The 23,700-nt window shown below is 40.6% G+C and overlaps 2 protein-coding genes across 3 annotated transcripts; one reads left to right on the plus strand and one right to left on the minus strand.

The window, feature by feature from the left end:
• Positions 1–2,201: 2,201 nt before the first annotated feature.
• pih1d2 (PIH1 domain containing 2) lies at positions 2,202–11,288 on the minus strand. The gene is made up of 6 exons (XM_067970759.1): positions 11,231–11,288; positions 8,569–8,709; positions 7,953–8,204; positions 7,026–7,149; positions 5,315–5,850; positions 2,202–3,445 (listed from the first exon to the last, which is right to left on the minus strand). The coding sequence occupies exons 3-6, from the start codon at positions 8,142–8,144 to the stop codon at positions 3,305–3,307; spliced, it is 993 nt and encodes a 330-aa protein (XP_067826860.1). The 5' UTR covers positions 8,145–8,204; positions 8,569–8,709; positions 11,231–11,288; the 3' UTR covers positions 2,202–3,304.
• A 224-nt stretch (positions 11,289–11,512) lies between these two features.
• On the plus strand, positions 11,513–23,220 carry nkapd1 (NKAP domain containing 1). 2 transcript variants are annotated; one of them, XM_067970982.1, is made up of 6 exons: positions 11,513–11,831; positions 14,224–14,302; positions 15,463–15,566; positions 16,363–16,515; positions 18,723–18,776; positions 20,132–23,220. In XM_067970982.1, exons 2-6 carry the CDS (start codon positions 14,234–14,236, stop codon positions 20,652–20,654), a joined length of 903 nt encoding a protein of 300 aa, XP_067827083.1. In that variant the 5' UTR covers positions 11,513–11,831; positions 14,224–14,233; the 3' UTR covers positions 20,655–23,220. The 2 variants fall into 2 exon arrangements, with proteins under 2 accessions (XP_067827083.1, XP_067827082.1); XM_067970981.1 differs by having other exon boundaries at positions 11,519–11,831; positions 14,221–14,302.
• The last annotated feature ends 480 nt before the right edge of the window (positions 23,221–23,700 follow it).

Below are 23,700 nucleotides of genomic sequence, written 5' to 3' on the forward strand. Positions count from 1 at the left end.
CTTAAAGTTTTGTCTATATGTTTATTTCATGCATTGATGCTTGAAAAATGTCAGCGATACTTCAGTCACTGTCTCTTAAGAACTGCTGATTGAGAACAAGCTGGAACTAGTTGTTTACTGCATGTTCTATCTGTTGTTTTGCTAACAGTATTCACTTGGTGCAGGTGAGCACCAATGCAAAAAACCACAGCATTGGAGGTTGATTTATACCCATTATTTCTTACTCCCAGCAGACACAGTGCCTGATCTGAGCCATACCTGCTGTTTCTGGCACCTGGCAACTAGCAGGGAGCATCACCCCTGCTCCTACTGCATGCTTAGTTTCACTGCTAACAATAAACGGCTGGGATATTGGATTGGTGACCAAGAACGATAGGAGAAATGTCTTAATGGCAGTCTCACTCTCAACAAGAATTTAGTATATCTTTGTGTCCTTGTCCAAAATTACATTTCTAACAAGTAATGTAATTCATTATAGAAACTGTTCTGGAAATGTGAACTTGTCCACTTTGGCCACTTTGGCAGGAGGAATAGAAAAGCAATATATTATTTAAATGGAGAGAGATTGCAGAACTCTGAGATACAGAGGGATCTGGGTGTCCTAGTACATGAATCACAAAAAGCTAGTATGCAGGTGCAGCAAGTAATTAGGAAGGCAAATGGAATGTTGTCATTTATTGCAAGGGGAATGGAATATGAAAGTAGAGATGTTTTGCTACAGTTGTACAGGGCATTGGTGAGACCACATCTAGAATACTGTGTGCAGTTTTGGCCGCCTTATTTAATAAAGGACATAATTGCTTTAGAGGCGGTTCAGAGAATGTTCACTCAACTGATTCCTGGGATGAGGGGGTTATCTTATGAGGAAAGGTTGGACAAGTTTGGCCTGTATACACTGGAGTGTAGAAGAATGAGAAGTGATCTTATTGAAACATATAAAATTCTGAGAGGACTAGAAGGGGTAGATGATGAGAGGATGTTTCCTCTTGTGGGAGAAACTTAAACTAGGGGCCACAGTTTAAAAATAAGGGGTCTCCCATTTAAGACTGAGATGAGGAGAAATTTCTTCTCTGAGGGTCGTGAGTCTGTGGAACTCCCTTCCTCAGAGAGCGGTGGAGGCAGGGTCATTGAATATTTTTAAGGCTGAGTTAGATTCCTGATTAACAAGGGAGTCAAAGGTTATAGTAGGTGGAAGGGAAAGTAGGGTTGAGGTCGCAATCAGATCAGCCATATCATCAAATAGCAGAGCAGGCTCGAGGGACCAAATGGCCTACTCTTAATTCATATGTAGTAATAAGTGGACCCAGTCCAGTATTATTCAGTGCACCTCCAAACCTGCCTAGAAAGCATGCTAAGTAATATACATTATACAGGCTACAGTGATTTTAAAAAGAAAAATCATTTTGGGTTCTGAACTGGTATAATAAAGTAGTGCTTCAAATCTTAAAGTTACTATACCAGGGAATGGTGGGTTCTAAGTTTGCAGCCAGCATTCCCCATGTGGTGAGTTCCCAGTTTCTTCCACACATCAAAAGATGAATCATACCAGCACACATGTATGCTACCTAGCGACTGGCTAAAGAGTCTGAGGAGCAGATGAAAAAAATGCAGAATAAATTGAAAAATTCACACTTTTGCATTAGTGGAAATATTTACATTCTATCCTTCCACACTTGCTCATCTACAATATAAATTCATTTCAAAACCCCATGGTACATCCAGCTTTTCTTTTCTATAGTGTAGATCTGTTTTTTTCTATCGGCATCTAAAGGTATAATGCTGGCATGACACCATCCCAATGCATTGTTCTATGGACTCGTAAAATGTGGGTATCTTGCCATTACTAGCTGCGCTGTCAGTGATGCACTGAGCAGAAGCTAGGTGATTTATTCATTATTCTTCCCTCCAATTATTTTTTTTCCACCCCAGGCCTCCCACAATACTGCTCTCGCAGGAGATACGGCAGAATACACTGACATGAGTGGCTTCCCTTCCACTCTAAGCCTGCCCCCCCTGTTAGATGCTGCACAGTTAAGACTGAGAAGTCACTGTATGTGGAATTAGATTTGACACAAGCAGTCTATGTTGCAGTATAGAGCAGTTGCAAGGAATTCCACCACACAATTGAGTTTTAATTTTCAAAATGTTTTTAATTGAATGTATTTAAAACATTAAAGTTTAGATTAATAATTAACTGGTCCTTGAATTTGCTTCAAAGGAATTTAATTGATGCACAGTTTTTACAATGTTTGGTGAAAATCTATTGCAAAATGAAGACAAAACAAATTAACATCCTTGTGAAACTTGCATTCAGATTTTTTTCCACAAGATTTGATATTGTTTTGAGCTTCCCTAGTTGGTCAGGCATTGAAACACCAACCTGTGGTGATACACAGGCTGAAACTGAGTGCTGGAGTTCAGCAGCGTCACTTCAGAGCTCAGTCGCCTCCCCACTGTTCAGGTTAGAAAATCGGAGAGAGTCATTCTCTGGCCACTTGTCCATATCCTGATGTAGTTCAGATAGGCATTGATAAAAGTGTTGGGAATAACCTGCTGTTCCATCCATTTAGTCTTGGGTGCTGTATGGCTGAGGTAGACTCGAATGTGGGGGGGGGAGGGAGGAGGGAGGAGGGAGAAGAAACTGGAGGGCAAAATCCTTGGGGGGTGGGGGGGGGTATATTGCTTAGTTGGTCACTTGAGGTTTGCCTTGAAGCTTGCAGAGACTTCGATGAGGACAGTTAACCTAATGGTTCTCTTTTTTAGTTAATTGGTTAAATGACCTGTAGATTTCTAGTAGCCACTTTGTGCACAAAATTTATTGCAGTAATTGGCTGAATTTAAGGATTATATGCAGCACTGAACTTTACAGAAGTGACCAAGAATCGTATTAATGAGTGAAGCCAGCGCTCAATACATTGTGCAACTGAGTGACTTGTGTCATTTGTAGGGCGCTCGGGTCTGAAACTAGTTAATCCTTTTTATCCTATTGGATTTAATTAGATGGACATGCCCTCATCTTGATCATTTGGACTCTAAAAATTTATACTTGCTCCGAGAAATATAACTTAGTCCATATTTGAAGCTATTTTCACTAAGTTGAAGTGTATATTGCAATTAGAATGCTATTTCTCCCTTATTACAACAAAATCTGGACCTTCAAATTTAATTTAAATTTTTCCCCACAAATTATAAACTATCCTTTAGAAATGGGAGCATTAGAGCATTCTGCTTAGATGTAGTAAGTCTCTCGATGCATTGGATTAATGTGAAATGTGTATATTTCAATGGAAGAGATGCAATATAATTACTTGTTAAGGATAGGCATCCCCACAGACAGAATGCAGGTCTTTTTGTTGAACTTTGCAGTGACATTGTCTTCACTGATAGCTTCAGGTAGGTCGAGTTGCAGTCTGTATTTCTTGGGGACATCAATAACTAGGTCATCCTGTTTTGGATGCAAACATAAATAAGTAGTCAAAATCTAATTACCTTTTCATAAAATATACAATCTAAATTAATTTTTAAAATCAGATCAAATTAGTTTTTCATGGACTAAATGTACGGAATAAAATAGCTGGTTTTCTTGGGGGCAAAGAGGAGCTGATGGATGTGACATCAGTATATACTGTTCACACTATTTGCATGTTAAGAACAAAATTTGGAGTAAGAAAAGGCCATTTTGTGCCCCAAGTCTATCCCTTTCACAGGTCATGTACTATTTTCCTCATCATTGACAGTACCCAACTCATTTAATTTGCTTAAATCGTAGGTTTAAAAACATGAAAAGCTCTCTAACATCTTGATCCCTCTTACAAATAAATAACTTTTAACTGGATTAGTCAGACCTGTCATATTGACTCATCCTACTATAATTAAAGGATAAACAAAGTGGTACGGTTTGTAGGTATTAAACAAGAAAGGAATATCTACCAGAGGAGAATAACAGGAACATAGGAATATGCAAGACTGGAAAATAGCTTTTGTGGTCTATCTAGCAAGTCCCAATGCCCAGGAAATACCTCTCCAAACCCTCTTATCAAACTTTTTGCCACTACTGACCCAACTCTCTGGATTGAAAAGTTACAAAAAAACAAGATTTTTCTCCCTCTTGTAGTCTTCCTGTATTATGCACCTTCTGTGCCTGAGGACAAAGGCCACAGATTTGCTCTCATGCTTCTACCAATGGTGCTCTCAGCCAGCTGCTAGGATATGAGAGTGGGGCTCATAGCGACCTTTTTTTGTGCTCATCGTGGTGAGAGATATTAGTGGTGGGAAATGGAATATTTTCCATTTCATGCACCAAGTGTCAGCATCAAGCACAGTAAGAAACAGCACATTCCAATGCAGAATAAAGTTCCCTCCGCTCTGCCCCAGCCCCACCCTTAGAAGAGTACCAGTGTGACAGTTTTCCATTTTCCACAACAGCCAACCTGTGGGCTGAGTGAGATTGTTAATTGGGCTACATTTGTGCTCTGCACACATGATCTGATAGTGGTATATGTCTGGCATCCAGCAATCTTCCAGTCTAAAGGCTAAATAATATGTACAAAAGGTTCAGTTTAATTTCCCATGCTACCTTTAAATTAGATTGTCAATCGGGGGTGGAATTGTGGTGCGCCGAGACTGTCCAAACTCAATTCAAATGGGACGCTTACAGCCAGCAGAGAATTGCATCAGTTTGATCTGGATTTGAACCCAGGTCTCAGAAGTGAAAGTTTAGGACCTAATCCACTGTACCACCCAGGCTCATAGATGGTTATAGTGATTGGCTCTTTAGTTTTCCAGCCCGGGCAGTGCTTGGCCTGTGCGCAGCACTGCCATATGACAGCATGATTCTGATCAGGAACCTGGAATAAACCTGTGCCCTACCACTCCATGGTCCAGTGCATTGGAGCTTTTGTGCCACCACTCCTCCCCCTTTAACAAGTAGAAAGAAAAAAGCACACATTTGTATTTATGTAGCACTGTATCAAGTCATTGGAATATTTCATAATGAGTTACTTTCTTTTGGAGTGCAGTGACTGTTAGATAGGCAAATGTGGCAGCCAGTGTGGCAGCAATGTCCTACAAACAGCAATGACCCGACTGATCAGTTAATCTGTTTTTATCATGTTAATGGGGAGAAATATTAGCCAGGACACTGGTAGAACACTCTGCTTTCTCCTTCATATATTGTCTCTGTCTTGTGTATGAATGAGAAATGGAATTTTTTGAATTAAGTGTTCTGATATCAGCAATTTACAAGGTACTGTTCAATGTAAACCTCTTAATCAGAGCATTTGGATATCTGAACAACCCTACATCCAGCACATACCTTCGAAACACTGAGGTCACATTCTGCGACAGAGGATACTCCAGGCAGCTCTACCTTCAGCTGAATTGTTTTTGCTTTTTCATTTTCATCTTTAATGAGCAATATTTCATATTTTGGAGTCTCTACGTTATTTCTAATGTCAAATTCTGTACTTGAAATCTCCTCAATGAGTCCTGGCTTCTTAGGATGTGCGATGTCACTCGGCAACCGAATTGGGGGGTTATTTTCTTCATTTTCCTTGTCTCCTGATTTGAGACTTGTCAACTGTTGAAGCAACGAGGCGCCACTTTCTCCTGACGTCATCTCCTTGGCAGTTTGTGCAGGACCAGCTCTCCCAGTCAGTCGTCGTTTCATCTGCTTATTACTTCCTTTTAGTTTGTCTTTCACAAGGGTGTAAGAGTGTGACAGGCGTAAGCAGTGCTGCTCTTCAATATATTTCATAGCTAGACGGATCAATTGGTCCCTTTCCATAGGGTCCTCACTTCCTTTCTTAAGGACCTCTGGGCTGTATGCAATATCAGTGATGGAATAAATGTCTGCAGAAGAAAAATATGAATCAACTAATAAATAAAGTAACTTTCTCCTTTTTATAGTAACATTGAAGAATCTGGTACCCAATTCTTTTTGCTAATCAAAATATTTATAATTTTCTTTTATCCTGTGTTTTGGTCTGTGAAAATCATCCCCAGGCTATAGGCACACAGGTGACCAACTCTCAGGCTATTGTGAATGCTGCTCCATAAGTAGCTGTTAAGAAGTGGATCAGTGAAAGAAAATAATGTCTTTCATTTATATTGCATCTTATCGAAACACACGGAAACGCTTTGCATGCAATTTATTAGTTTGAAATGTGCTGATTGTTATGCAGGGAAACATGGTGGCCATTTTCCAAACAGCAAGATCCCAGAACCAGCAGTTTTGGTGGTGTTGGTTGAGGGACGAATGTTGGCCAGGGCTCTGGGAGAATTCTTTTCTTTGAGAACCATGGGATCTTTAACATCCACCTGAATCAGCAGAACAGGCCGACAGAGCCTTTGTTTAACATCTCATCCAAAGAACAGCACATCTGACAACACAGTACTCCCTTGGTATGTCACAGGACATAACCAATGTATTATTGTTCCTTCTTCCAAGTGTCCACACCCTGATGCAAACCAGAATCTCGAGCATCTCCTCGAGTTCTGTGGTGTTGGTGCAACAGGCACAACTCTGATTAGCAGGCCTGCTGATAGAAGAGGAGGATCAACGCAGGTTTGTTGAAATCTTTTTGAATTGTAGTACTTGCTTCTGTAACAGTGAAGCTGATAAATTTTGCTGGAAATTTGGTTCCAAATTGCTAAATTAGTGATCTTAATGGCTGAGAGTCTTTTTCAAAGTAATTTTCCTTTAAAGCTCACAGTCCACTCCCCCAGTGGCTCAATAAAAGATTCCATTCCTGTCCTGTACTGAGTTAGCCGAACTCAACCAGAGCAGTGGTGGGAAAACTAAGATTCAGTCCAGTGTCCCTTGGATAACGAAGGAGAAAACATATCAGTAAGGTCCCCTATCCTGATCTCTATCCAGTGATCTTTTCTGAAACGAACACACCTGTGAATGGCAGGTGAGAACAGGTTTCGGTGCAGCTGTGAAGCCCCTACCCCACTCAAATAGTTTCATGATGTCAATATGTTGCACACCAAACAGGTCGACAGTCAGAGAAAAATTAACCTACCTGTGCCTTCTACTATTTCCTCCATTTTCCCTCCAAAAAGAGGGACAGGGTCTGAATCAGACTTTGGGGCAGGGACCCTATCCCAGCTGCAAAGGTTTACGTACAGCAACTTCTCACTGAATTCCTAGGAGAGAAAAATTAAATGACTGCTCATTGATAGTTGTGTGAGGTTGCAAAGCAAAGGTCTTCTGCACAATTAATGTAAGTTTGCAAAAACAGTACAATTCAATCTATAAAATGAAGTTTCAAAGCTTCTGCACAATATAAACTTTTTATATAAAAATAGTAGTATAACTATTTGAATGAGTCAAATATCCTAAGCGCTGGAGTCCTATCTCTCTTGTTTTACTTCCAATCCCAAGTCAAATTTTGTAGCTGGGATCTATCCTATGCTATTATTTGAAGAGGAGCCGGGAGTTCTGCCAGTGTTCTGACCAACATTCCTCCCTCAACCCACACCATCAAAAACGGATTATCCAACTATTCGTTCATTTGCTGATTGTGGGATTTTGCTGTGCACAAACTGGCTGCTGTGTTTGCCTATAACAGTGACAGCACTTTGCTTGCAAAATACTTTGGGATGTTCCGAGGACATAATAAGCTGCTATATCAATACAAATTCTTAAAGCAATGGCGTGTGCACTTTTATTATTTTTTGGTTGCAGCTGCAAATTCTATTAAAATTGATAAATGTTGCAATTGTGTGCGCATATATATATTATGTTCTTTGCTAGTGGCAAAATTGAAAGATAGCAATTAAATTTATCTCACACCATTTTCTTAACGACACATTTATTTAATTAAAAAAATCAATCTGTATTAAAATCTTGATATAGGACCAAGCTGACAGGCAAATAAAAGAGCTAGGGTACTGCAGATGTAATAATAGTAAAACATCAGCCACTCAGGGGCTAATAGATACTGTACCAATATCCTTGTCTGAAAGCAGGTGTGAGGCTCTGGCAGAGTGAACTGCTTCATTCCCTCTCTGAGGTGATGCCGGATGAATTTTTGATATGCTTCAGGGCTGCTCTCAGACATATCATCCAACATGCTCCACAGCTGGTTCACCTGCTGCAACATATCCTTTTCACATTGTTTAGTTGCCATGGTTACCATGAATTCTACCTATTAAAGTCTTCTTTAATGGAGCTGTGGATCGTGAGGCTGTACTGTAACCTATAACAAAATGACACAGTGTTATAGATGGAGCTTTCATTGGAAAGCAAGCTTAGGAGAATTTGGAGCATATATAAGAAAAGGTCAAGGAAATAAAACGCTCACTGAAGATGTTGCCACTAGTACTCCAACACACCCAGCCTAGCATCCAACTGCATTTTGAATTTCTCCAATGTTTTTGACTTCACCATTTCACCTGGTAGATTATTCCAAATGTTTATCACCCTTTTTTCTAGGGTCTGTTTTGATTTTAGCCTTCACCAATTTAAATTTATGTACTCTTGACCCACTGGAGTGACTCAAATCTGGGTTTACCTTATCTATACCATTTAACATTGCTTTATATAACTCGATGATGTCTCACCTTAAGTTTCCTTCTCATACCACATCTATTTTACATGCCGGTCTTCTCAAGACTCTTCCCAGTGTATATATGTCTTCTTTTGAAGTGTGGGAACCAAAACTGTACACAGTTCGAAGTGGCTCTCTGTGCCCTCCTGAACTCCTGCCAGTTTAAAATATATAATGAATCCTTTGACAAGGAGTTAATTCCGATCTAATAGTTAATCACTAGAAAACACATGTTTTTCCCTCTCTTTATCCTTCCACTCCTAAAAGCAGACACCTTTTTGAATTGTGCGTCATTCTTATCATGACATCATGCGCAATAGATTTGACGATACATTTTAACAAGATTGAAATCTTGTGTTTCCAAACGAACTGGGAAAGATGTGCCTAACACTTTTTCATGAACACTGTAGCCCTTTAAAGCTCACTCAGTGTCACAATAGGTCATGTAGATTGTACACACTAATACTGTAACAGTGTGTTGTAACCAATGAATTGAAATATATCTAATTTATGTAAATGTTATGTTCTTTATCTACATATTTTATTACATAGATAAAAGGCTAGTCTAATGCAAATGCATCACACATATAGGAACAGGGGTAGGCCATTCAGCCCCTCGAGCTTGTTCCGCCATTCAATTAGGTCATGGCTGCTCTGTATCTTAACTCTATCTACCCGCCTTGGTTCCGTATCCTTTAATACCATTGCCAAACAAAAATCTATCAACCTTAGTTTTGAAATTTTCAACTGCCCCCGCCTCAACAGCTTTTTAGGTGACAGAGTTCCAGATTTCCACGAAGAAGTGCTTCCTCTAGACTTCACACTTTGTTACCAATGCAAAAATGTGCTAAAAAAAATCTAGTCATTCTATGATGGGTTCTTCTGACCTGGAGCCAAAAATTACAAGCACCTCTAAATCTGTAAACTTCCTGGAGCTACAGCAAAGAACAACAATTGCTTGCATTTATATAGCATCTTTAATGTCGAAAAGTGTCCCATGGTGCTTCACAGAGCTGTAATCAGACAAAAATGGAGCCAAAGAAGGGGATACTAGGAAGGGTGACCAAAACTTTGGTCAAAAAGATGGGTTTTAAGAAAAGTCTTTAAGGACGAGAGGGAGGTGGAGGGTCTCAAGGACGGAATTCCGAAACATGGGGCAAAGTAGTGGATGAGATCCTCACACTTGTTGGAGGTAAGGGTGTGGCAGGAGAGAGGGGTTGAAAGAAACAGTTGTAGAACTGTTTATTGCTCTCCTGGATGATTCTGGAGTAGTGGGCGATTTTGGCAGAGGAGAGTGAGGCCCGATAGTGCTTGATGTAGTCCAGCAAGATCTATTGATGGATGGCTAAACCAGTGTGTGACAGTCTTCTCCCCTTGGACTTGAGGGAGCAAAGATAGGGTCATACAAGGGAGATTGGGGTGAGAGAGAGTAAAGGTTTTGCTGAGGACAATGGCATCAAAGGTGGGTGTGAGGGAATGATTGAGTAGATAAATGGCTGCAGAAATATTGTGGTGAACGGAAGACCAAAGGCTAGATTGTGGGATTTAGTAATTGCAGTTGTAAGTGAGTTGGGGGAAATTTTGTTTCCAGCGAATGAGACCGAAGGATTACATAGAATTTACAGCTCAGAAACAGGCTATTCGGCCCTAAAGGTCTATACCGAAATTTATGCTCCATCCGAGCCCCCTCCCTTCCCTCTTCATCTAGCCCTATCAGCATACCTTTCTATTCCTTCCTCCCTCCCTCATCTAGCTTCCTCTTAAATGCATCTATACTATTCGCCTCAACTACTCCTTGTGGTAGCGGGTTCCACATTCTAGCCACTCTCTGGGTACAAAAGTTTCTCCTGTGCCCTGTGTAGATAGTAATTAGACTTATATGGTTTTATTATTATTCTTTGGAATTCTCTACCCCAGAGGGGTTTTGAATGCTCGGTCGTTGAGTATATTCAAGACAGAACGATGGATATTTGGACACTGAGGGAATCAAAGGATATGGGGATCGGGCAGAAAAGTGAAGTTGAGGTTGAAGATCAGCCATGATCTTATTGAATGGTGGTGCAGGCTCAAGGGGCCGACTCCTGCTCCTATTCCTTATGTTCTTAAATGTAAGCAATCTTACAACACCAGGTTGTAGTCCAACAGTTTTGATTTTACACTTTTCAATTTTAAAATGTAATGCTGATCCAAACTGTTGGACTATAACCTGGTGTTGTAAGAGTGCTTACATTTGTCCATCACCGGCATCGCCACATTATGTTCTTAAAAGGACAGTTCACATTACACAAAACTGCAGCCCGTTGAGGGACTGCAGTTCATCACCCAGCTCAACACTCCGCTCCTTATCAATGGATCAGCCACCTTGAGCAACGCCGCGGGAGAGCCGCTCGCAACTTCCAACACTTGATTGGTCGAAATAGAACCAATCAGAATAAGCGCGCCTTTTAACCCAATCAAAAAACACGCCATTGTCCAAAGCTGTCCTGATTGGCTAAGATTTTAACCAATTAAAACTACCCTCTCGCATCGATTGAGTTCGCCCTCAATCACCACATTCCGCAGGGTTTTTTTTTACCCCCACCGGGAAAGTTAGAAAAGCTGTGGTTTCCACAGCTCGGCGGACCGATATTAAACGCAATAAACCGCGAGCGAGCGCCCGCCCGCCCGCCTCTCACCTTCACGGCGCCGCTCGGACTGAAGCGCCCCGGTTACCGCGGCAACCAGACACTAACGGGCGCGACCTTCAACCCGGAAAATGTCTCGTCAAATATGGTCCCCCAGTGAAAAGAAGAACCGAGGTATCCATCGATTTTTATCAAATGTGTAAGAGGGACAGAATGAAAATTAAACCTATTATAAAATAGAAGCTCTGGTGTTAAAAAAAAAAGGCGCACTTTTCAATTTTAAAATGTAACGCTTATCAAGTTTATTTTTTGTGGGTGCTCTTCATACAGCGGAACAAACTGCAAACCGCTCAAAACAAAATTTAAAAGGCGCTTTCCCACCGGCCGGGAAACGGGTGTTGAGGTTTATTCGGATTTTTTTTTTTAAAAAAAGGAGAAAACCTGTCGCTTGGTTTAATTTTGAGCGGGAGGAATCCGGGGATGTGTTTGTCGGCGGGCCCGGAGCGGTGTGGCGGTGGCACCGAGTTCCGGTCACGACGGAGGCGAAGATTGTGAGGGCGGATCGGGAGGTGACGGGAGCCGCCGGATCCGGGCTCCCGGGGCTCGCAGGGCCCGGCAGGTCAACCCACCCGTGAAGACACGAGGAGACCCGGTGAGTAAAAGCAGCCCCGTTATCGTTTTTAAATGAGGCAAAGATTCCTCCCCCCCCCCCCCCCCATCATTCGGTAAACGGGCAGCTCGCCGTCTGGTCAGTGGCCGCAATGCCGCCAGGCCGCAGCCGGTCAAACTGTCCTGGGCCAAGAGTTCTGACGAAGGGTCATCGACCTGAAACGTCAACTCTGTTTCTTTCTCCACAGACGCTGCCTGACTTGCTGAGTATTTCCAGCATTTTCTGTTTTTTAGTTCAAACTGTACTGTGCGCCAGGCTGCTAAAAAAATCAAAGACTCTGCTCCTTACTGAATGAATAGGGAAATGCTGCTTGTTTTGTAGATTGAAAGAAAACTCTCCATTCATTGCACACCATTTGTAAAGTATAGTTCGGGGCTGTGTGCACTCATTGAACAGCCACGAATTGTAGTCTTTGCTGAAGTTGCAAATGAAATGTTCAATAAAATATCTATTCTGCTTTCCATATATTTGGAAATATTAATACCAATACAAATACTCTGCTATTATCTGAAAAGTGCCCTGCTCATAATCCTACTAATGCACTCCATATCAGGAATTGTTTTTACTGTACATTTTAAATCATTCCTTGTTCTGACTACTGCCTCTCCAGCCACTATTCTTGCACGCAAAAGACAAGCAACTTTTGCATTTAAAAGTGATGATGAGACATTATTCCTGTAGTTTTATTGTGCAGTTATTATCTACTGTAGTGGGGGGAAAAAAACACTTCCTGTGATGGTAAACTACAGAATGTTTTATTGCTGTAATGTTCCTTTTTAAAAAAACATTTTCTTTATAACTTTCCCAGTTACTTACTGACCCCAGCATCTGACAATCCTTAGATTTATAGAAAGGTGGCAAGTGACTGGAAGCCAAGTTAATGACAATATTCAGGAGATAATTCATTAAATACTTGAAGAAAAATATTAAAGGGTGTAGGGAAATCAGACTAATAGTCCCATTTAGAGCTTGCATTAATGTCTGTGCTGAAATTCCTGTAAGTTTTTTGAATACCAATATTTGTTGCAGCTGGCATCAATAGGAAACAGTTAATAACTGCTATAGATTAGTTCCTAATCTATAATTTGGTGCTAAGTTCCTCTCATTTAAATGTAAAGCAAGTACATAGGGACAGATGCCAAGTGAGCAATGTGTGGACAAATAGTTGTATGAAATCGCAAGTGTCAATAGTAAGCTGAATGCCTACAAATTTAATGTTTGCCCTCCTGCAACCCCTCCCTTTCCAGTCATATCAACCATTACAATTTAGAAATTGATACATTTCTTCAATAAGGAGATTATAAACGAATAACTTAGGGAGTGAGGAATTAATTTGGTTGGAGCTGTATAGTGTGCCTTTGAGTGGTAAAATTCCTGTACATGGTTAATATTTCCATATTAATGTGATGATGTGACACACTGAACGGAGGCCAAGATGCTCCATATGGAGGGAAATTAGAGGGCTAGTCACTCCACACCCTTCTCACGCAGCTCCTAATAATAAATAGGTGCAGCGCAGCACTTTGGGGACCTTGGAGCAGCTTGATTGCCATTTTTAGCCGGGGACTTCGTGCCTGGAAGGGGGAAGAATGTTTTTTTTTAAGTTAATGCTCAAAGGTTTCCTGTAAGCTGCACAAGCCTAGATGAATACTAGCACTTGCAGCTCTTCAGCTGGATTTAATAAAAAATCAAATATGCAAATACATTTGTGAGTTGTATAAACCTTTAAAACAAATGTCTGAGGCTGTGTAAAATTTATGCTTCTCTTTCTATTAAAATTAGTCTGATGAATGTTTCAGAAATTTTCAGTGTTGGCACAGAGGCACATGTGTGTTTTGGGGCATTCTTCTTCTTCTTTCAATTTTCTCACATCCTGAAGGCATTGACGCTTTCTGAGGATATGGCTTCACGGGTTGCAAGTGGCCCTTGGTTATTTGCTCAGATAGCCATTTTTTGAATGCAACCCTAGGCAGCAGGTGCCAGCGAGATGTTTGACCATTTGAAATGTCACAGCCAAGCTTGATCTTGCTTTCAATCCGCATACAATTCCAGCAGGGATTGCTGGGTCACGATCAAGAACTAGTACCATGGTAATTCTTCCTTTCCCCCCCCCCCAACCTTGTGCTTTAGCTTGTGAGCATCAAAAACATTTCAAAAATCAAGAAGGATGGAGAGGATTGCAGAAAGCCAATTATGGTACCTCTGGTGCCACTCAGGTTGAGAAGTTAACTCAACATAAATCAAGAATTTAATTTTGGGACTTGCTGGCCTATGTGGCTCAGATACTGTTCTTAACCAGGTGAGCCACTTCAGTTGAATGATTAATTCAAGGACTACAGTCCAGATTGATTATGCTTGCTTCTTTATTTAGAAGAACGCCCACGATGGCCCGAATTCCCATGGGCAAAGTTCTCCTGAGAAATGTCATCCGCCACACAGATGCACACAACAAGGTAAATTTGTTTCAATTATATTTGTAGCCTCAAACCTCCAGTGAAGAATGTTCCTGGGTAACTCAGCTCTTACACTAAAGATGCCTCCCAGATGAAGAGCTCCATTGCACTGCATTGTGCAGAGTACAGGCGTGTAACCCTGTACTGCTTCATTCTAGTTTGTAGTTTTATATTCAGTTATTGCAAGGTGTCATAAAGTAGATAATTAAAGGTGCTTTATACTTAGAATCAATTTTGAAATGGATGTTTGTGTTGGCACAAGTGTATAATATGTCAAATGCTTTAATTCATTTCTTTTAAAGACCTTTTGACTCCATTTGATAGTGTGTGATGTGAATATTGTCATAATTACATAAATAGAAACAACGGTTGTATGGGTTGGGTTTAAAATGCATTTCACAATGGGCAGTAAATGAGCATTAACACTTAATTATTTTCATTGGAGTTAGTTAATACATTTCTGGACTGTGAGATTATAACCGATGAGAAATTTAGACAGTTTAATTTCAAAATTTGAGAACTTTAGTAGTGCATCGTGGAGTAGTGGGCTATGTCTTTGCACCTGCAGTTCCCACGTTGCTGGGTTCCTGATCGTGGCTATGTTAATATTGAAAGACACTAACCAGAGGCCAACCACTTACCTGGGATGACTGATAGAGAATACTTAGAGTAGTCCATAGTTCCAGCTGGGGAATGTTGGAGCAGTTCAGCCACAGTCAGTGTTTTGGCCTGGGGACAGTAATACTTTTGGCATGGAGGGGTGGAAAGAAGGGAGAGAGGATTCCCAGGAAAGAGGCAAATTCAGTTGCATCGGTCTTGGAGCTGATTACGTTAAGTGAGAAAGCTTACACACGAGGTTGGTCTCCATTATTAGATGTGATGGTGATCTCTTTCTCATTGCTGAACAACCAGAAGACATTGCCAAAGTGTTGCAACCACAGCTCAGTTCCTGCAGCCGTCTACCTTCTCCCCGCATCTGAAGGCTGCAGTACTCATTTCATCCCACCTTGGAAGGATGTAAAGTTGAGTAATTCTACATATGATTCAAACCCAAGACTTTCTGTCCTCGAGCCTAGCACTCAGCAGTTTGAGCTACTGACCTGTTTCATTGAGCCAGGCACTAGTCCAGGTATTTAAACTTTTCAACTGACTTTTTGCAGATTCAAGAAGAGTCAGAAATGTGGAAAATTAGAGAAAAAGAGAAGCAAACAAACGAAATGCAATTTTTCCAACAGAGAAGAAAATCTTCAGTGAGTTTGCCGGGGTGAGTACCTCACACTGCTCTTCTGAGAAACTTGAGTCTAGGATAGGATTATGTTCTTTTCCTCCTTGTAGCATTTGCAGAATTTGGTGCCTCTCACCTGCGATCATGGATCAAGTCCCAAAAATCTATTTTACTGTATATTTTTGTGATTTTTAATTGCAGCATTGACTGATTTTTTTTAAAGTATGTATTTAATTTAATAATTATTACTGTATTGGGGTTGGAGACTCATTATTCACATCCAGAAATCAAAATTTGAAGTGAACCAAGGGAATGGAGGTGAAAGACTTCTGTTGCTGAAGGCCTGGGGAGTTTAATTATGGACAAGATTCTGTACAAAAAAGGCCTAATGAGTTAAGGCACCACTTGATGCAGTACTAAGAAAGGCAGACCAGAGGGTCCCAATCTCTGCTGCATTAGCTGATCCCTCCTGGGATGGAATTGGGTTGCCTCAATAGGGCTCAATACCCCTGGATGAGGAAAGAGATAGAGTTCCACTCATGATTGCCATCTAGTGACCCAATTGAAAAATGCATGCGAGGACATCTGGTGAGAACAGGCATGAACTCAACTGTGATGCTCTACACAGTCGATTGCCCTGCCAATACACACTCATGGGTCACATATGAAGATGTGTGACTGGCTGGTTACAGAGTAGTACTGGCAAAGATATGGCAGCTAGTTGCCTGTCCACCTGTTTAAATCAGGAAATGATGTGTGGCAGTGGGAACCAAAAACAAACGGGACGGGGCGAATGAATTATACACTTACTAAAAACGATCGTAATCTGTACCAGCAATAGAATGCGGTGCGATGGGTATGATGAAGAGGAGGAAGACAGAAAGGCAAATGCTGCTGCTCGTAAGGCTATGACCACTCCACAGGATGAACGTGAAACCAGATACTGGACAAAGAAGCTGTATGAATTTGAAGCAAATGATCCAAACAGGTGTGCTCCTTGAAATCTTTTGTTAACTGACAGGAAATGCTGTGTTCTTTAGGTGAAGTTGTGGAGCAGTAACTAGTTGTTTTAGTGTCATGTCCCAGCACGTGCTGTAACATCTACATCCCTTTTTTTAAAAAAAAACAAAATACAGTCTACTCTTTTTTTAACAGCACAAATGAATTTGAACTATTAGATGATATGAATTAAGAGTAGACTGTATTCTGGGCAAATATCTTATAATTGTTTTTGCCTGGAATATTTATTTGAAAATTATAGAACTGTACCTTTTTAAAAAAAATTAAATTCAGCATGTCGCAAGTATAAAAGCAATGAACAGGCAACAGCGAAAGCCAAGGGCCAAAATTGGATCACCATTTCTGTGCTTGGATTTCAGTTGGATTGTGAGCCACCTTGAGTTGAAATTTTTTTTCTTAAACATAACTTTAAAAAAAATTATAGGCCTGTTTTCAAACAAGTAATCAGTTCTGCCATTTAAGGATTTCCATCCTTTTTTTATTTGCATTTTTTTCTCCTTTTTGGAGATGCTAATAGCGAAAATATGTTTTTAAGTAACCTTTATAGATCGAAGAATTGAAAAAAGACAAGTGCCTCAATTAATCTTTGACACTGATTGTCTTGTCAATCGACGATCAATTCTTTCAGACATTTTCAAGATCAAGCACTGTTTTGCTGGCAGTTTTAGCTGATTGATCAGTTATTTTTGTGTACAATTGATTTGTACAAGACAGCTCCCTTTTGAAGGACGCTGTATTCATTTTATACATTGGCAGAAAGCTTAGAAGCATCACAAACGACCATTGCAGAACGTTCTGTAGATATTTCAGACTCTAACTTTTCTGTGCTCGAAGCATTCAATTACAATTAATAGTTTCTGCCTGTACAAGGTTTAGTGCGAACTAATATGGCAAGGGTTTCAAAAGGTAGAATGGTGGATTTGTCATGCTGTTCAAAACAGACACTGTGAAGCTCCACTGATAAGATCAGATTGGCAGCCTGATGACATGGCAACTTGGCAAGCCCCAGGTAATTTGTCTGTGTCCAAGTGGTGAGCAGCGCATTCTCCATCTTGGGCTGTCTGGGCGAGTGGTTAGAGAAAACCAAATCATTCCTTTTGGGGAGGAAAGGAAAATCTGAAGGTCAATCAATGTAGGGCCACCTTTATGCAACTCTGAGCAGCTGATTACAGAGCAGCATCACCAGAGGCTTGGGACTGTTCACTGACCTGCCCCCTCGGATGGGCAAAGGTGCACTGTGGAAGACAGAAAAAGAGGGAGATGAAAGATGGGGTCAATTGTCTCTCCTCACCACACACCCAGGACCTTCCTAGTCTTTATTGCTCAGTACCGCACTAAGTGGTGCACTTATCTGCTCAGCTGTCAGCGAACTTTGAATAAGTACTTTGTGAAATTTTAGGTTTTTCCTTGGGGACATTCCACTTTTGTAGTAAGTTGAATCTCACTCTTGCTGTTCAGTTAAGATTACGTAGTGTTAATTCTGTTGCGTTGTCATCAAACTATTAAAGGGGCAGGCAGCATGTGTCAGAGTGGTAGGGGTTTGCCCCTGTAAGTTTTGTTAATGATCATTAAGGGGTTGTGCTGAGAGACTAGGTGTTTCATTTGCAGAAAGGGAGGGAAATCAGTCACCCCAGCTCCTTTAGTGATTACTCAGCAATTTGGTCAAGTGGCATTGGTGCAGGTCTGGAAGGTTTCCTGCTTTACTAACAACAGAATGGTGCCTGCCATGAGGGAGGGTGGATATTGTGTTTTTTTTTTAAGTAAGGTTTGGAATTTTTGCATTTGGTTAAGACCCATTATTAGTCAAAATTTGAGGAGAATGTGTTACCTCAAAAAAAAAATCACTTCTCAAAGCACTGCAGGAAATCTATTAGGGTCTTGGGCCTGTACCAGGTCACTAGGTAATGCCTGGAAGTCAGCTGTATTGCCCATTGACTTCTCTGTTGGATAGTTTTCTAACCTCAACTCGGAATTGTCTCCTGATCGTCTTGCAAGATCAAAAGCTTTGTGTGACAAATCAGGATCGAGCAACTGTGTGCCATACTGCTTCTTGGAAATCTTTTCATTAGTTCTGTTTTCTTTTTTCTTCAACAGACAATATTGAGAGTACTTTAGTTTTTCTTTTAAAGAATTTGTGCTGTAACTATACTCTCCCATATGGTTTTGTTTGTTCAGATGGGGTCACAGTGGCTACAAAGAACTTTACCCAGAGGAGTTTGAATCTGACAGGTAAGTTTAAAAGTGGCCCAGCATGGTTAGAAATTGATTTACTGTAATCCTAACATGAAAATAAAAGATATGTAAATTAGGAAGAGATTGAATGTTCATAACATGCTTCTGTTTTGAATCTAAGGGGTTTTAGTATTTGGGAATGGACAACCTTTCCATGTCTGGTCTCTAGTATCACCACGGAGCACTCCCAGATACAGCATGGGGAAGGGTGAAACGTCAGCTTGAATTCCTGCTTCTGATTCCTATCTAGAAGCTTATCCTGGAGGTGGACACAGAGTGAAGGCAGGATTGAATTCAGCTGTGATGGCCGCCACTGTAGAATAGCTGATTAGTGCTCACTCTCTAGCCTTGCGTATGAACAATAGCCACTGAGTGGAAGGAGAGAAAATAAGCTATTAAGTAATTTCACTTACAGTTGCATCTAAGTATGTAAAGTTAGCGAAAGTAGATGTAAGATTTTAGAGTTCTTCCACCATTCTTGAGTGATGATATCGACCACATGGTTGACATGGACCAAAGAGATTCCAAAACCAAGAACCGAAATCTGCCATAAGATTCCTCCCCACCAAGCTTCATCTTCAGCCTCTCCAGGCAATCTAAGGAACGCACGAAAAGCTTGTTTACCAGAATTCATTCTAATCATCACTCACCACTAGATGTGCCCCATCACTTGCTTCCTCTAGAGGGTTGTGAATCTTTGGCATTCTCTACCCTAGAGGGCTGTGGATGCTGAGTCGTTGAGTATATTCAAGGCTGAGATAGATAGATTTTTGTACTCCAGGAGAATCAAGGGACATGGGGATCAGGCAGGAAAGTGGAGTTGAGTTGAAGATCAGCCATGATCTGATTGAATGGCGGAGCAGGCTCGAGGGACTGTATGGCCTACTCCTCCTATTGCTTATGTTCTTATACCTGCCTACCTTCCACTTCCCACTTGCTCCTTTCATCCCCTGTGCCAAGTTTGCTCCCATCCACCCTCTCCCTCAGATCCATCCTGCTTGCTTTGCGGTGGGCCCAGTCTGTCAGTGGCACAGTGACCGGCCGCTCACTTAGTGTCAAGATCAGCTGATTTCCTGAACGTTGATTCTGCCGCTTGTTTTTTAAAAAAAAAACCTCAATTGCAGCTCAGTCAGCACTTTGCAAATCTGTCGTGCCCACACTATGGGAGCCTCAGTCTTTTAAAACAATCTTCCGTTGATATTGGCTGTGAAGTGGGAGATTCGCTAGCAGAATTTTTTTTTAATCCCTGTAACCATCTGCAGCCTATTTCCAGTATGTGTTTCTGATGAATATTTGGTTACAGTTGAAAGTAGAGCTTTCTGTAAGAACTCATCTTTATTTTTAATTTCCAGTGACCAAAAAGATAGCAGTGATGGGCACACTGTCAATGGGGCAAAAACCATACATCTGAAGTCTTTGAAATCTAATTCACGAAAACGCAAGCGATCAAGTAAATCAAATAAGAAGAAACGTAAAAAGAAATCCAGCAAAAAGATGAGGAAGAAAAGACTGCGGAGTAGCGATTCTTCAAGTGACAGTGAAAGCTCGGCGGAGGAGGACTCTGATCACAGGAAAAGGAGAAAAGCAAAGAAGAAGCATCGCAAAAAAACTGCAAAAAAGCAGAAGAAACTATCCTCCACCTCCTGTGAGGGTGATTCGTCACACAGCAGCAATTCTGACACAAGTAGCAAAGATGAAAGTGATTCCAGGACTCACCTGGAAAAAAGGAGGAAGAAAAGAAAGAAGCAGCATCACAGAAATGTTCCCAAAGAAGATGGAGATAAAGAAATAAGAAATAGTAGAAAAAAGAGAAAAAACTGGAAAATTGCACACAACGATACTTCAGATGACAGTGGAGAAGATGACTTGAATTAGATCTGTACCTTGAAAGTTTTGTCTTCAAGTTCCTAAGCAACCTATTTGAATCATGTAAATCTAGCCATAGAGCCAGACCAAGTGCATCATTTGGTTTTACTGACCTGGTCTAAAAATGATTTGGTGCTTAGGTATGAATTTACTGTTTTGCTTCAAAAAGGCTGTTGTACAGAGCAGGCTTTACTCCAGAAAGCTCTTTTACTTGGCTCTCAAGTTGATGCCCACTTTATCTAAATATTGCACACTACGTAATTCAGTGATTTTTGCAGTAATTGATAAGAAGGTGTGAGATTAAGAGCCTTAGGGGCTAAGCCTGTACAAAGCAAAACCACTCCACAGCTTGTTTTAAATCTGATTGCCTCCTCTTGGTTTTGCAAATGGCTTCTTTGTACCACTCCATAGTTATAAAAACACTCATTGACCTAGGAATTATCTATAATATATATAAAACACAAACCCTGTGTCTGATCTTATTTTTCAGAGCTCTTCAGTCATTACAAACAGGCAAATCAGAAAGATGCTTAAAATTTAAAACTACACTTTGTGTTTCTGTTACTGTCATTGTGTGTCCTAGGGACTTGAGTTGCCAGTCGCAAAAAGTGGAGGGCATAACAACCAAAGTGACTTTTCATTCTGGCTCAGGAAATCTGTCTGACTTGAGCTCTATAAATTGGTATTTCCCCAGTGCTGCAGAATTGGGTTTGTTTGGCTTTAGAAGTAATAGTATGAAGTAAAATTATGAAGGGGCAAGGTAATCTTACTGCTAGTGCAGTGTGTTTGCTGCTGAAACTTGAATGGGGAAACTTTCACAACAGTGAAACTTTAATAAAAGATTTTGATACTACTGTTGAATGGAAGGATTGAGTGGAAGAGCTTGCTTTTGATTGAAACCAGTGCTTACAGCTCTTCAAATCAAAGATATTAGATTCTACAATCAGTAGCTCCATACTGGGGAGCATTGTAGTAGTTGTGTACTTCCCCAGATGCTTCTTCCTAGCATTGTAGCCCTGATCCTTCGAAACTCTAATAATTTGATTTTAACTATACTTTTCCTGACTGAATTAATCCTGTTTTTGTTACAAAAGGGTAATTATTCTTTGCAAAATCCAAGGATTCCACATAGGCAAAAAAACCTAAACCCGATCAAAGAAGAGGTAGCGGAAGCAGAGTAGGTGGACAATTTATTTTAAAAAATCTTTAGTTTAATAAAGGCACTTTGATCAGTTTTATATTGGTTCTACTCTTTTTTTAAAAAAAACTAGAATTTTACTTGATCTTAATATTGGAGCATTTTTCCTTCAATTTCCTTCCTTGGGGCTACAGTTCAATGGGTACGCCGCCCAAGTGGTCATTTCTTATGTGTAAGTTTTGGCAGGCTATATGAGCATGTACATAGTCACAGTTGAGCCCAGTCTGATGCTCACTTCATGCATGTACACACGCACTTTCCAAATTGCAATTCTGAGCAAGAATCCGTCAGGCTCGAGTTCTGAAGCCAGTTGTGGCAGTCCATTTGCTACCCTGGCTACAATCAGCCAACTAAGCACAGACTAAGAACTGAACTTAAGATTTTCTGGTCTTTATTACTTAGTATAACTTTACCTAGTAAGCTTTCGAGGACTTAAGCTAATTTTTTTTCCCTCGAGTCCTTTTCTCCCCTCCTTTTCTGAAGGCACTGACTCGTGATTGCATATGGTACCAGCAGCACTGTCAGCTCTCCAGATACTTTGCCCAAGGGGCCATTCTTTGTGTGAGGCTGGACAGGAGGTGTTAGCGGACTGATGTATTGTGGTGAGCATTGCAGCGGTGTTGCTACTGAGTGGAGTGATTGTGGGTTGTAAGAAATGACCTCTGTGTTAGACGTGTATTGAATAAATTAAAGCGAGTCGCACTTTATGGTGTTAGTCTGTGAACGTTCCTGATACACTCATTTTCCAATAAATCGAATGATGAATGTCCAGGTTTGGTTAAATAAAACCCAATCCCAAACTGTGCTTGGTTATGATGGGAAGCATAAACTCCAAATGACTGATGGATTGGCTTTGTTTTGATTATGACATTTAATGGGAACCTGTTCTTTTAAATTAAAAGCAGTGACATTCCTTTTTGGCAGGGAGCAGCTAGTTTCTGCACCATATTCTGTGTACAGATCTCAGGCTCTATGGGAACAGTATTATATTTTTTTTGCAGTAATGTTCTTTGCATTATACCCTCCACTTGCTGGTGCTATTAACCAGTAAATATTCTCTGCTCTGAAATGTCAAGGCATGTGTCCTGAAACCTTATGTTCTGGTAAGTTTTCGACATAAGAAAGTTGAGACTTTGTAGAAAAAAATATTCACTTCTTTATGTACAATTTGGTGTGTTTAAGCCCTTGTTCTATAAATAGAACTACAGAGGGTGCTGCTCGGCAATGTACAAGTTATGTGTCAAATATTCCTGCCAATATCTATTGGTGTTGTCTTTTCCCATGTTGCTAAGTGACACGTTTTTTAAAAAATCAATTTTGTGTTTAATCTTTAGAATGTTAAAGCATGATTTTTTGCTTAATAAATATTTTAAATTAGGTTTTTGTTGACTGACTGCTAATATCCATGAATTGCAAACTTCGTACGTAGTGATGCTGTTTACTGTCGAAAAAGGCGCACATATGAAATCATGTGCTATATTCCTCACGTCAGGTGCTGTGAGGAATTCAGAATAAATCCTGCATGATTTTACTTTTTTTCCTAAGTTTTTTCGGTGGTTGAATTGCGTGCCACACTTGAGTTCTCTGTGAATGCATTTGACACAATAACATCACACAAATTACAGCCCCAAGCTACTGTGCTCAAAATGACTGATTTAGCGATGTAATCATTGATTTTTTTTTTCTCCCATTTCAACTTTTCTTCCCTTGCGTCTCCTCTCCTCAAGGCGGTGAGTCATGCTGGTGTAGAGTTCCATTATTAGCAGTGGTCCTCCAGTGCATCGGCTTCCCCTAAGAAGTGGATGGTAAATGTGGGAGGCAATCGCAGCCAACTGTTCTCAAACTTAAAACAGAAAA

Source organism: Heptranchias perlo, chromosome 33 (genome assembly GCF_035084215.1).
Source record: "Heptranchias perlo isolate sHepPer1 chromosome 33, sHepPer1.hap1, whole genome shotgun sequence".
Classification (NCBI taxonomy): domain Eukaryota; kingdom Metazoa; phylum Chordata; class Chondrichthyes; order Hexanchiformes; family Hexanchidae; genus Heptranchias; species Heptranchias perlo.